Here is a 12,680-nt window from a genome sequence, read left to right as displayed (position 1 = left end):
CAAGCATTATTTCCAAATGCTGCCACCACTTCTTCAGTTTGCTTTCATCTCCTCCAGCTGAGCTCCGTTCCCCAACTTCCACTAACACTGCTCTTGTCAGGGGCAGCCTCTGTCCACATCACTCTGACAAATTCAATGGTCACTTTCAATTTCTACCTCATTTGACCTCATGGGAGCATTAGGTAAACAGTTCTTTCTCGTGGCTTCTGGGAGACCACTGTTCTTGTTTTCTTCCTGCTTTGGCCTCTTGTGCTGGTTCCTCCTTCTCTGACCACCAAATACTATATTTGACCGTGATTAGGATCAGTACTGGTTCCCCAGCTCATCTTCAGCTATATGTATTCCAAAAGTAATCCTACCTATTTTTATGGGGGTAGAAATGATTTCTATGCCTGCTAATGATGACTCCTAAATCTTTATCTGCAGTCCTGAATTCTCCCCAGTACCCCAAACTCTGTACCCAACTGCTTATTTACATTTCTACTTAGATGTCTAAAAGGCATCTTAAATTCAGTGCAGTCTAGGGAACTCTTTATTTTCTTCCCTAAATATTTCCTCCCAGTTTTCCCCACCTCATGAACCAACACACCTATCTACCCCGTTAACTTCTCAAGCCCAGTAACTTGAGGTCATCTGATTCCTCTTTTTCTCTCACATCTCACAACCAATCTATGAATAATTCTGCTTACTCCATATCCAAAATATCTCCAGAATCTAGTAACTATTCACCACCTCCATGCTACCACCCTAGGACAAGTCATTGTTATGGCTCACTGGGACTACTAAAACAAGCTTCTAATTCATCTCCCTGCTGCTACATGTCTCTCTCTTAATTTATTCTTCAAACAGCAGGCAGAATTATCTTTTTTAAAACATAAACTGTTCACATCACTCTCTTGGTCAAAACCCACTAATAGTATCTAATCACATTTTAAATAAAAGCCAAAAAACCTTAGTTGGCTTACACAGTACTATATGATCCAGACTCTTTTACATCTTTACAATCCGCCCCCTCCTTCTTGCCTACTACTCTGTTCCATCCACATTGCCCTTCGAACATGCCAAGTTTATTCATGCCCAGAAGATTCCCCCCTCAACACACACACACACACACACACACACACCCCACCACCACCTCCACCACCAACAACAAGCTGAACTAAACAAAAACAAAAATGAAAAGCAAAAAACTGTGCCAGATCATCTTATTATTCAGATCCTCAGTGAGGTCTTCCCTGATGACCTAATCTAAAACAGCCACCCAGTTACTCATGTGATTTGAATTCTCTATATAGCATTTGTCACAAACTCTACGATATTTTTTCATGTTTACTGATTCCCTCAGCTTTATCCCTATTTGCACCTCTTCAACTAACTGTAAGTTCAAGAACATACTAACCATGACAGCTTAAACCACTGTATCAAGAAGTACATTATTAAATTAATGAATCCCCACCCTATGCACTGTTACTTAAAGAACTTAACTTATCTAAAGACATAAGTACTAAGTGATAAAAGATTGAATTCAAAGCCAGGTCTACTGATAATAGTTCTTAACTAATATGCATATTATTTCTATTTGCTACTACTCTTCTCCTATCAATTTTCTCCTGTTCAACTTTTCTTTTCTTTTTTTTTTTTTTTGCAGTACACGGGCCTCTCACTGTTGTGGCCTCTCCCGTTGCGGAGCACAGGCTCCGGACGCGCAGGCTCAGTGGCCATGGCTCACGGGCCCAGCCGCTCCGCGGCATGTGGGATCTTCCCAGACCGGGGCATGAACCAGTGTCCCCTGCATCGGCAGTCGGACTCTCAACCACTGCGCCACCAGGGAAGCCCAGGGAAGCCCTCCTGTTCATCTTTTCAATTCACATTTGGACGTTCAACTTTATGCCATAAATAACCAGGTTCCTAATTCTTTCTTTTAATTCTTTCTCTTGCAACATCAAGGTAAATGTGTCTGGTCTTAAGGACATTAAATATCTCAAGCTCCTACAGAGTTTTACACACAAGAAGTTGAGTTCTACATGAAAGTAAACTTATACTTCTCACACTACAAGCAAAATTGGGTATTGAAATTTTACTTTTAAATAAAATTTTATATAAGAAAAATACCCATTCATAATGACATTCTGCAGTAATATAAACTATGTTATCAAATTTATAAGAAAAGTTCCAGAAGTAACTGGAAACCAGCAGTTACTACAACAGAATTTTCCCTTTGAAGATATGCTAGGACACCAAGCAGAAAGCACCATTAAACTAACTGTAAAAACAAAAACTTTGATGGGTCAGTCTGAACTCATGTGCCTTCAAGAAGATTGGTATCAGGCTCTTACCTCATACGAAGAAGAGGGGTGGGTTGAGGGGAGGAAAGCATACTCACAAAGACAAGTGGGACATGATGAGCACATACAAACACTCAAAAAGAGAATTCAGATAAGAAATGAGGGTAGAAAGGATCCAGATCATATGCTCCAGATCTCCTAAAACTGATTCATAATTCTACTCTTTAACTAAAATTTAAACTCTCAAATGATGCAACATAAGCAACAGGTTTGTACAGAACCATGTAAGACAGTTTCAAAAAATCCATTCCCACAAATTACTTCCAGCTAATCACTATGACTGAAAGAAAAGGTTCATAGAAAGCTTCTGATTAGTCAAAATCCAGTAAGAAATATTTTTCAAAACAGTATGTTCCAAATTAAAAAAAAAAAAGTATGTTCCACAGTGTCATGGGAATTCTTTGTGGTCCAGTGGTTAGGACTCGGCACTTTCACTGCTGTGGGCCCAGGTTCTATCCCTGATCAGGGAACTAATATCTCACAAGGCACACGGAGCAGCCAAAAAAAAAAAAAAAGTATGTTCCACAGCATCACAGAAGAAACTGCAGCAAAACTACCCAAATTCCAATGCTTTTACATGTGTTTGTTTTCTACTTACCAGTCCTAAAATAATTAATAACTGAATCTCTAGTAATTCCTGGAACCTTGCAGGTGGAAAACAGCATTCGGAATTGATTCATATCTAGAGGAGTATTTCCAACTTTATGAACAGGCAATTTTTCTCTATTAAAACAAACCAAAAAAGTATATTGACCAAGAAATCATTATAAAATTTATAAACCAAACAGTCACACCTATAGTATTCATCCCCATATGAGTAAGTTAAGCTTCTCAACATTGTGCGACCTGAGACCTTGGGTAAATATGTAAACAAACTGACGTAACTATCCTTACTTTCTTAATAGCTGCCAGTAGTTCAAGATATGCCAAAGACTTATACTTCCTCTTTCCAATTGCGTGCCTTCCTTTGGAGGCCAGTAGTGTTCAATATGGCTTGCAGCACCCCCAAAGTTGACATGCAGTTGTGATGGTATACGAACATCCAGGTAGGCAACATTTAGCCACCAGTCTTCCAGCTAAAAGAAATTAAGAACATCAGCCTAATGTTACTGATAATACTTCAGTGTGTAACTGCTGGGGGGAAAAAACCTCTATTTGTCCTTTTTTCTTTAATTAGTCTTCAACACTTAAAAACATGTTGTGTTTTAAATCATCACAGATATTAAAAAATGGTACTGTGATCATTTCTTTCTTTCAGAATTATGGGATCTGAATTAAGTACTATTCAGTTCAACTACATTATCAAAAACAAACAAGAAAGCACTGAAACAAACACCTTCAGACCGATCATACTGAAATCACCAAGTACTCAGAGTACCAGGAGTACCCGACAAAGTACTCTAGGTGTGTTTTCTCAGAGTACCTGGGGTACAATAGATATTCAACAAATCCTCAATTATAACAATTATTAAGGCACTTATAATTTTCCTATTTCCTTTTTCATAGAAATATGAAAACTTTTCAGTAGGCTTAAAACTAATTTGGATTTTTCACTGACACCACTTTCTATGCATCCCTCTTTCATGACATGCAATTGAATTTCATGTATAAGTAACTGAATGTCACCAAATTACCTGGAGCTCTTTTTGAAGAATTTGATGTTATAAACTATAATCAGTCATTTGGAAAAAGATATAAGTGAAAAGGATACAGGCAGAACAACTTCTTTACCTTTACCCTAATTTAATTAAAGTCACTCAAGGCTCAAGATTGAGAAAAAAGGCATCTTGAGGTATAAAATTTTATTATTCCATCATAGGTATCAAAGGACAATGAGAAGATCAGCTTGCTTTTTATTTCTACAACTAAATGACAGTTACAATCAGTATTTCTAGATTAAGGCAATATCTTAAATTATGAAAACTCATCCTCTGGTTTGTACTACAGAAGCAGAGTAGTTAAGATGAAAAAGTCAAAGAAGATTCCTTGTGGCAAATTACTGACATCCTCAGTAATTATGAAACCACTGTCTCCTCAATCTATCTAACTGAAACATAGAATACTTATAACCATTCTCCACTCCAGTTTTATAATGCCCCTTTTCTCCTACGTACTGTTTAAATATTTGTATGCCACCAATGTGATGTTTATTTTAGTGTTGTGGGACTTTGATTATCTGCGCAAAGTGTTTTTCTCAAGCATGGTCTACAGATGACCTGCATCAGAACCACATGGAGTAGTTGTGAAAATAAGGATCTCTGGGCCCCCATTCCAGAGATACTGAATCAGAATCACTGGTCCCAGGAACTTTGCATGTCAACAGGTTCCCCAATAGGAGAGGAGCCGACACACAACGCTTACTTAAAGCTGCCCAGAGTTAAACAATTCACTCATTCTTTTGGATGATGATAAAGACAACAATAACTAAAAGGATTTTACAGTACAGTAATAATTTAAAAGTGAAAGCCAGATACACTTCTATTTTTCATTAAGTATCAATATTCTAAGTACAATAACATAAATACCCAATTTCTTTTTTCTTTTGCCCTTTCAAGTAATTTCTGCTGCAATTTTTCTCCAATACCATTTTGAAATTTTTGGACAATTGCTTCAGTTTTCTTATATTCTTCTTCATTTGCAAATGGCTTTACTATAAAGAAAAAAATATGCATTAAAGTACTTAGATATCAAGTACCACAAACTCACCTCAATTATTATTGCTTACACAAATCTTGACTCAGTTATATAAAACACTTATGTATTAGAGCAGTCCACTAAATTATAATAGAGTTTACAACATGAAAATGGCTGAAAAGCAATAATGCAAAATACTGGAAAAAATAAAACAGTGGATACTATGTAGTCTGCTAACTACTTCCCCCAAATTATTTAAAAATCATTCTAGATGATGACAGTTAAAATGACATATAGGACTATCATCTAGCTACTAGTCCAATAGGAAAGTAAATCCTGTTTAGCCATAACTGAGAGAAATTAAAGCTTCTTTCCACTAATGTTGAAGCAGATCCTTAAACATTATCAATGTAAGTGCAATATGTATGTAAATTTAAGTGTAAAGCCTTCCCAGAGCAGTGTAGGGTCCCTTCTGGCCAATAACGATTTCCCTCACACACAGACACACACACAAAGTATACAGGGGTCCTAGTCCCTGAAAACCAAGTGTTCTGAAAATTAAGCTATAAATGAAAGTAAATTAGAAATCAAGGGACATTAATATCTTCCTTTTGTTTTATTTTTGTCACTTCAAAGTCTTCTCTTAAAGTTAATTTAAATAGCTGCATTCAGAGAGCACAAGTGAATAATCAGTGAATTTTTTTAAAAAGAAACTAGAATTCCAAGATGAAAGTAGGTGTGAAAAAAGAATTAAAAAGAAAAATCAGAGGGCTTCCAATTAAACAAAGGGAACTAAGGTCATAAATTTATCTTCACTTCTAGAAACTCACTAAAATGAGAGTAATTAAAAAGGCATAAATTCTTAAGGACATAGAAAATGAAAGAAGAGAGGACAGCAGACAAGTTAACATTTTACAAATTAGAAAACATGTGGGAAAATGGTGACTGACCGCAGAATGGAGAAAGCACCGACAGCCTGGAAAGTGGAATGTAGTGGGAGACAGGGGAGGGTTAGGTGCAAACCAACAAGCAAGCCAACTCCTGCAGCAGAACCCCAGGAAAATTCAAGAATTCAAGACACATGGACTTCTAAAGGAAAGGGCCAAAGTGAGGCTGAAGAAAGGACGACTGCTTCAACATCGGTAAAAGAGGCAGACAACCAGCCCATCCACATACGTCCCTGTAGATCTTCTCCATCCTAGAAAGCCAGGTAACTCCTTCCCAATGGCACTAGAAATCTGAAGGTTTACTCTTAGGAGAAGTTGTACCAAACAAGCAGAATACGTGGATTCTAGCTCATATTTTAAAAAGAGGGATTACAATGAAAGTGCACACCAGAACAATAAGCCCTCCTGCGCCCCTCTCCACTCAGCTCCCAAAATATTAACAGTCAGGCTTATGCCTTCACAACAAAAGATGAGAGAATTCTTCTTTGGGGAAGCTGATTAATCAATCGGTCCACGAGAAAGGAGTACTGGTATTTGGATATGTCCCAGTGGAGCTGCTAGATCTCTGCCCTATTACCCTTCAAGGCTCATTATAAGGCCCACTTGTCGTCAAGGTCTACCCACGCACACGGAGCTCCCAGTCAGCTTCTTAGGGTCTGACTCAAATATGAATGACTAAGGATTGCCAGATATTTGAGGAAAGCCACTAACATAACAGTCAGAGAGCAGAACAAACCAAAAAAGGACTAATGATATCAAACAGTAAATGGACCAAAAAGGGACAGGCACTAAAAATGAAAGGAAAACAACTTTTTAATTAAAAGCTTCACCCAGAAGGACCCAGATCCAAGTAATAGGAGTTGCTCTCAGAAAAAGAAAAGAAGGGAGGAGAAAACTATCAAGGAAATGAAATTTTTAAAATTTCCTAGAACTGAAGAATATGACTTTTTAAATGGAAGGGACCCACTGAGTGTTCAGAGAAATAAATGACAAAACCTACACACCATGGGACATCACTGAGATATTCAGAATAACAGGGATAAAGAAAAGCTTTCCAAATACATCCAGGGAGTGAAAAACAACAGATCACATATATAGGATCAAATACCAGAATGGCATCAGATTTCTCAAGAGGAGCAAACGAACAGTGACTTCAAAACTTAAGAAAAAGTCATTTCCAACCCAGAATTCTATACTCAGCCAAACAATCAAGTATGAGTAGCATAAATACATGTTTAGGTCATAACATTATTTTCCTCCCAGACACCCTTTCTCAAATAGCTACTGAAGATGTACTTCACCAAAATAAGGGAATAAAAGAGGAAGACAGAACCCAGGAACCATGGAATACAACACAGGAAACAGAGGTGAAGAGAACCGCCAGGATGATGGTTACACGAGAGCCCTGGGGTAAGCGTTGTCCAGCCAGCTTGAAAAAAGTGAACACTGATTGGAACAAGAAGGTAGGGGGCCCCAGGAGGGATGTCTCCAAGAAGAAATAAAACTGAGGGGCTATCCTATGTACTTAAATGGATTCAGGGATTTTAGGTGTAGTGAAGTATTTGGGAGTGAATTAGTTGTGGATACAAAGCATACTAAGCAAATGAAAAATGAGGAAAAACCCAAAAATGCAGCAAAAAGGTAATCAAAGTACTGTACACTGAATGGGTCTCTTGTGAATAATTGCATAACCACAAACCCTCAATGGTCAGGTAAATTAATTTGGGTAAATACTGATTTATATCAGGTGAACACTAATCTAACTGCAAATGGTGATTTCTTACAACTACACTGAGAAAATGAGAGGGAAAATGGGGATATGTTAGATTGCATAAACGTTGGGAAGCGAAGGTGGAGGTTAGAGGGTGTAGGACAGCTAAACCTACATCTTTTTAGGGACTAATATATAACATCTACAACTAAAAAAAAAAAAAATCCAAGAAATAGTAGTATAAGAATGTTAGTTTAGGGCTTCCCTTGTGGTGCAGTGGTTGAGAGTCTGCCTGCCAATGCAGGGGACACGTGTTTGAACCCTGGTCTGGGAAGATCCCACATGCCAAGGAGCAACTAGGCCCGTGAGCCACAACTACTGAGCCTGCGCGTCTGGAGCCTGTTGTCCGCAACAAGAGAGGCCGCGATAGTGAGAGGCCCGCGCACCACAATAAAGAGTGGCCCCCGCTTGCCGCAACCGGAGAAAGCCCTCACACAGAAACGAAGACCCAACACAGCCAAAAATAAATAAATAAATAAATTATTATTAAAAAAAAAAAGGATGTTAGTTTAAATCTGGAGGTAAACACAAGAAGCAGATAAAATATTCCAAAATGCTTGCCTAAGAGCGTGGGATTGGCAGTGGGGGAAATGAGGCAGAGGACTACGACTTACTGTAAGCCTAAAAGTACTACCTGGCTTTTTAAACTATGGAAAAATTAACATGAGAGAGAAAGACAGAAACGTTTTGGACATTTTAAGGATAATTTTAATTATCATAAGCCTAGAGGAAAAAGCAATTAGACCCTCATCAACTTCTAACAATTTCGCAGTTTTCTAAGTTGCCAGCAATATTAATATATGCTAAAAGATTACAAACATACCTGATTCAAGGTATTTCTTTAATGATTCTTCAAGTGAAGGAACAGGCAGTGATGGAAGAGAATCCTGGTACTGAAATGTTCTTTCTTCACTTGATTTAGCCAACTGATTTTCCATGATGCGATCACAACAGGAACACTAAAGAAAAAAAAAAGCCCTCATAATTCAATTTCATAAATATTCTTTTAGATGCTAGTCCCAACTCACTACATCACTATTTAGTGACCACAGTATATTTAGGACTTGGTCTTAGTCCTTAGGAATTCATGAACTTGTCAGAGAGAGAAAACCAATTAAAAAAAAAAAAAAGTGTAGCTCAAAAGTGCTAGAGGTCAAGGAGTGATCAGTAAGACCAGTATAATTATCATTTATTGAGCACCTACTATTTGCCAAGTACTGCAACAAGTATTATAGAAAATGTGTTACCTCTCTCATATTCATACTATCTCTGAAAGGTGGCGTTCACTGCCATTTTACCTAAGAAGTCAAAACTCAGAGAGACTTAGTAAATTGCCTAAGGTCAAACCAACAACTCAAATCCACACCTGTGTGACCACAATCTTCCTCCCATACAAAGGCTACATGATAGTGGGTGAGGTCTAAATGGGTAGGTAGAATTCAGATGTGTAGAAAAGGATAATGGGCTGAGAGAAAGAACTTTGAAGAGGAAAATATGAAAAGCTGTGGAAGAGTCATCCAACTATAGAGTTACAAAATGTTACAGAGTACATAAGTCATATGACAGGCAGCTGTAACCTAACCCTGCAGTGGTGTGAGGCCTAAACAGAATGATCTCAAGTATCCCAAAGCAATCTTGTACATTTTCCACAGATGTATTAATTTTCAGAAAAATCAAAGTAATACAAAATGTGAATAAAGAGACTCCTCAAAGAAGCCTTTATAAATTATATATTAAAATAGCAGTTGAGAAATGAAGAAACATTAATATTGAATAAGAATTTCCTGTCCTTTCAAATACTACCTGTTAAAACTAATAGCAAAGCCAAACAAAATATTCCACTCAGAAAGTTATAGAGTAAAACATTATAAAAAACAATGGTGTGGCAGAGACTGTTTTCAGCCAATATAACTTTCCCCCTTCTTTCTTAACAGAATCCTGAGTTTCAGCTGGGTAGACAGCCATATAGCTGTATCTTTCCTACTCTCCCTTGGAGCTCAGTATGGCTTTGCGATGTGTATGTTGCCTCCAGATCATTCACCTGTAAGGAACTACAGGTGTTCTCCTGTGCTTTCTCTCCTCCTCACTGCCTATCAGGAAAGTCCCAACTAGAACAGCACTTTGTACCCATTTACGGGAGCCAGGTATTGAGGCTGTCAGTATCTTCCTACTAGCCCTGGACTGCTTCTTCTAGATGTATCAAAAAAAAAAAAAAAGATCTTTTATTTATGCCATTGTAGTTTGGCTTTCTTTGTTAGGGGAGAAGAGCTTAGCCTACACCACTAATATAACCCAAAAATGAGGTACAACAAAGATCTCAATTCCTCTGCTTCTTCCTATCTAAATAGGAAGAAGCACTTCACTTTGACGATCCACAAACACGCCTTTAGATCTAATAGAAATGTAGATCTGGGTCCAAATACCAACTCGCCATTTTCTAGCCATATGCCCCTGCACAAATAACTTTACCTGAATTTCTTCATCTGTAGAGAGGATACTCAAATAAGCAGACAGAGTTGTTGTTAGGGTTTTGTTTTTTTTTTTAAATACCTGCAAAACTGCACTGTAAAAATAATCTAGCTTTGAGACAACCATATCAGGCTACGTAGAATTTCTGTAAGCGGCCCCCATGATTCTGCCCCCTCTAATACGCAGAACCTGTGAATATGAGATTAGCACTTCCTTGACTGTGATGGTGTTATTGCACAATTGACCTTATTTGAAGTAGGGAGGTTATCCAGGTGGGCCTAATATAATCACTTGAGCCCTCTGGACCAGAAAGCTTTCTCCAGGAGGTAGCAGAAGACTAGTCAGGGAGATTAAAAACATGAAAAGGATTGGAGGTGCCATCTGGCTTTGAAAATGCAGGTGGTCTTGTGGAACTGAGATAGGCCCCAGCTGACAGCCAGTAAGGAAACTGGAACCTCGGTCCTACAACTGCATGGAAATTAATTCTGCCAACAACTTCAATGAGCCTGGAAATGGATTCTCCCTCAGAAAGCCCAGACCAACAAACTTTTATTTCAGCTTTGTGAGATCCTAAGCAGCGTACCCAGCTAAACCTACAGAGACCTCCCACCTACAGAGCTGCTAGTTAATAAGTTTGTGTTTTTTTAACTGTTAGGTTGGTGATAAATTGTTATGGTAGCAATAGGAAACTAACACACATATACAGAAAAAATAAGCTATTCTCTGTATACATCCCTGCCACTCACTAGACTCTAGGAATCTGAGACCACGACTACCAGTACCATACTCACTAGTCTTAACTCACCAAAAGGTACACAGTAAAAATAGGAATTATCAGATTCTTTCATGGAAGATTGTTTTGAACTCTCAATCACAAAGATTAAATAATACAATTCTAAAATAACCTACAAATGCATTAAGAAAATGATGACGCTGGATTTAATTACAGTGGGCCTCCTGGGAGCAATAAGATGTAAACTCAAAGTAGAAAAACAGAATCAGGTAAACAAGAAACAGAAACAAGTAAAATAAATAGATTTTCACATACCGGTACACCAAGATCAATTGTTTAGGACTGCCAAGAGCGTGTTGCAACAAATCTGTTTTGGAATCACAGAGATTTGAACTGGGCTGGTGACTGTGGGCAGGAAGAAAAACAAGTTTAACAATTGCAGGGGTAAAAAATCAACAGAAACTAGTAAAAGAAGGTGGAAGACAGACAACTTAGGGGTTGGAAGCCCCAAGCCTCAAACTTTTGGCAATCACAGCAAACACACGCAAACAGTCCAGCTGCCAGAAAGCTGGATAAAAATTACTACACTATTAACTGGGTTAACTACTAGGACAACTACACCCCCTTCCATGGGACAGTCCCCAGAAACGATGTACCTCCCGGTGCCCGGGTACCTGGTGCCGGCGCTTTGTCGCAGGGCTGCAAGTTCAAAGCTTGGCTCTAGAAACAGAAGGAGCAGAGGTCGACGAGAGGTCGGAGACTCCTCCCACCAACGCAAAGGCAGCTCCGCATACTCCAGAAGCCACCAGGTGAGAGAAATTCAACCAAGCACCACGACGGCCCAGCCTAGCGGCCCAGCCTCAAGGATACCTCTCAGACCCCGGCAAGCGAGATGCCTGACGCCATCCCCGCCAGTCCTGGCAACTCTGACGCTCTTCTAACGCTTTAACTTTTCCCCACCCGCGAAGGGTTAGCGGGGGAAGGAGGGAGGAAGAAGGGAGGGAGGGAGAAAGACGTGAGGGAGGGAGGGAAAGAGCGCTACTCCAACAGCTGGCTAGCCCCGACCCCCAGCGGCTGATAAACTCCGCCGCACCGCACAGCTGCGCAGGCGTGCTTCCCTGAGGCCGCCCCGGAGCGGCAATTGGACGGAGAGCCGCGAGGGTCCCGCCCCACGGGCACTGGATAACGGTGATTGGCTGGGAAGCCGCGACGGTTCCTTCTCCCACCCCCCCGCGTACTTGAAGGCGGCGGGGGCGGGCCGGGCCTGCTCTCTGGTGCGACCTAGCTCCGCCTCCCGTCCTCCGTCGGGGGCAGGGTTCTAGGCTGCGGGCACCGGAAAGGGTCGGCTGGGCGGACGAGAGGAACAGTCCAAACATAGCCCGACAACAGTCAACTGCTTGCTGCCGGGGGAGGTCAGCGCATTGCCAGGGACACGGAGGGCGCTAAGGGCCGTGCTCCGCTCACGCAGTTACCTAACCGTCTGGAACTGATGTAGGAACAGATGGCCCAGTTTCACCTGTTCCTCTTCTAGCCCCACCTATGGCTTACCAGCCTCTCTTACCCCGTTCCGCGTGTGACGCTTTTTGTAACCCCCAAGTAAGAATGTATACCAGCGCCTTAAAAAGGAATCCTATTCTTCACTCCGTGTCCTAGGAAGAGAACAGTAACCACATAAATCCCTACTTGACCTCTCTTTTCCTTCATCCACTGAGGCTGAAATTTGCCCAGCGTAGAGAGGCTGCAGCCCTCTGCTTTTTCGGGGCTTCCCTACCTTTCCACAG

The 12,680-nt window shown here is 40.1% G+C and overlaps 1 protein-coding gene across 6 annotated transcripts in view; it reads right to left on the bottom strand.

Moving 5' to 3' along the window:
• CROT (carnitine O-octanoyltransferase) overlaps positions 1–12,277 on the bottom strand; it is a 70,233-nt gene extending 57,956 nt beyond the window's left edge. The window contains exons 1-7 of one of the 6 annotated variants that reach the window (XM_082632751.1): positions 11,770–12,242; positions 11,556–11,619; positions 11,215–11,304; positions 8,521–8,656; positions 4,871–4,995; positions 3,240–3,421; positions 2,944–3,068 (exon numbers count right to left, since the gene is read on the bottom strand). In XM_082632751.1, the coding sequence (XP_082488877.1) occupies positions 2,944–3,068; positions 3,240–3,421; positions 4,871–4,995; positions 8,521–8,635 (547 nt within the window). In that variant the 5' untranslated portion in view covers positions 8,636–8,656; positions 11,215–11,304; positions 11,556–11,619; positions 11,770–12,242. Of the gene's footprint in view, positions 1–2,943; positions 3,069–3,239; positions 3,422–4,870; positions 4,996–8,520; positions 8,657–11,214; positions 11,305–11,555 lie in introns of all 6 variants that reach the window. The other 5 variants (XM_082632750.1, XR_014295032.1, XM_082632752.1 and 2 more) reach the window with 5 other exon arrangements.
• Between the last annotated feature and the right edge of the window lie 403 nt (positions 12,278–12,680).

Source organism: Mesoplodon mirus (genome assembly GCF_964341445.2).
Source record: "Mesoplodon mirus genome assembly, chromosome: 9".
Classification (NCBI taxonomy): Eukaryota; Metazoa; Chordata; class Mammalia; order Artiodactyla; family Ziphiidae; genus Mesoplodon; species Mesoplodon mirus.
Note: the sequence above shows the minus strand (reverse complement) of the source record. Positions and strands in the feature narration are given on the sequence as shown.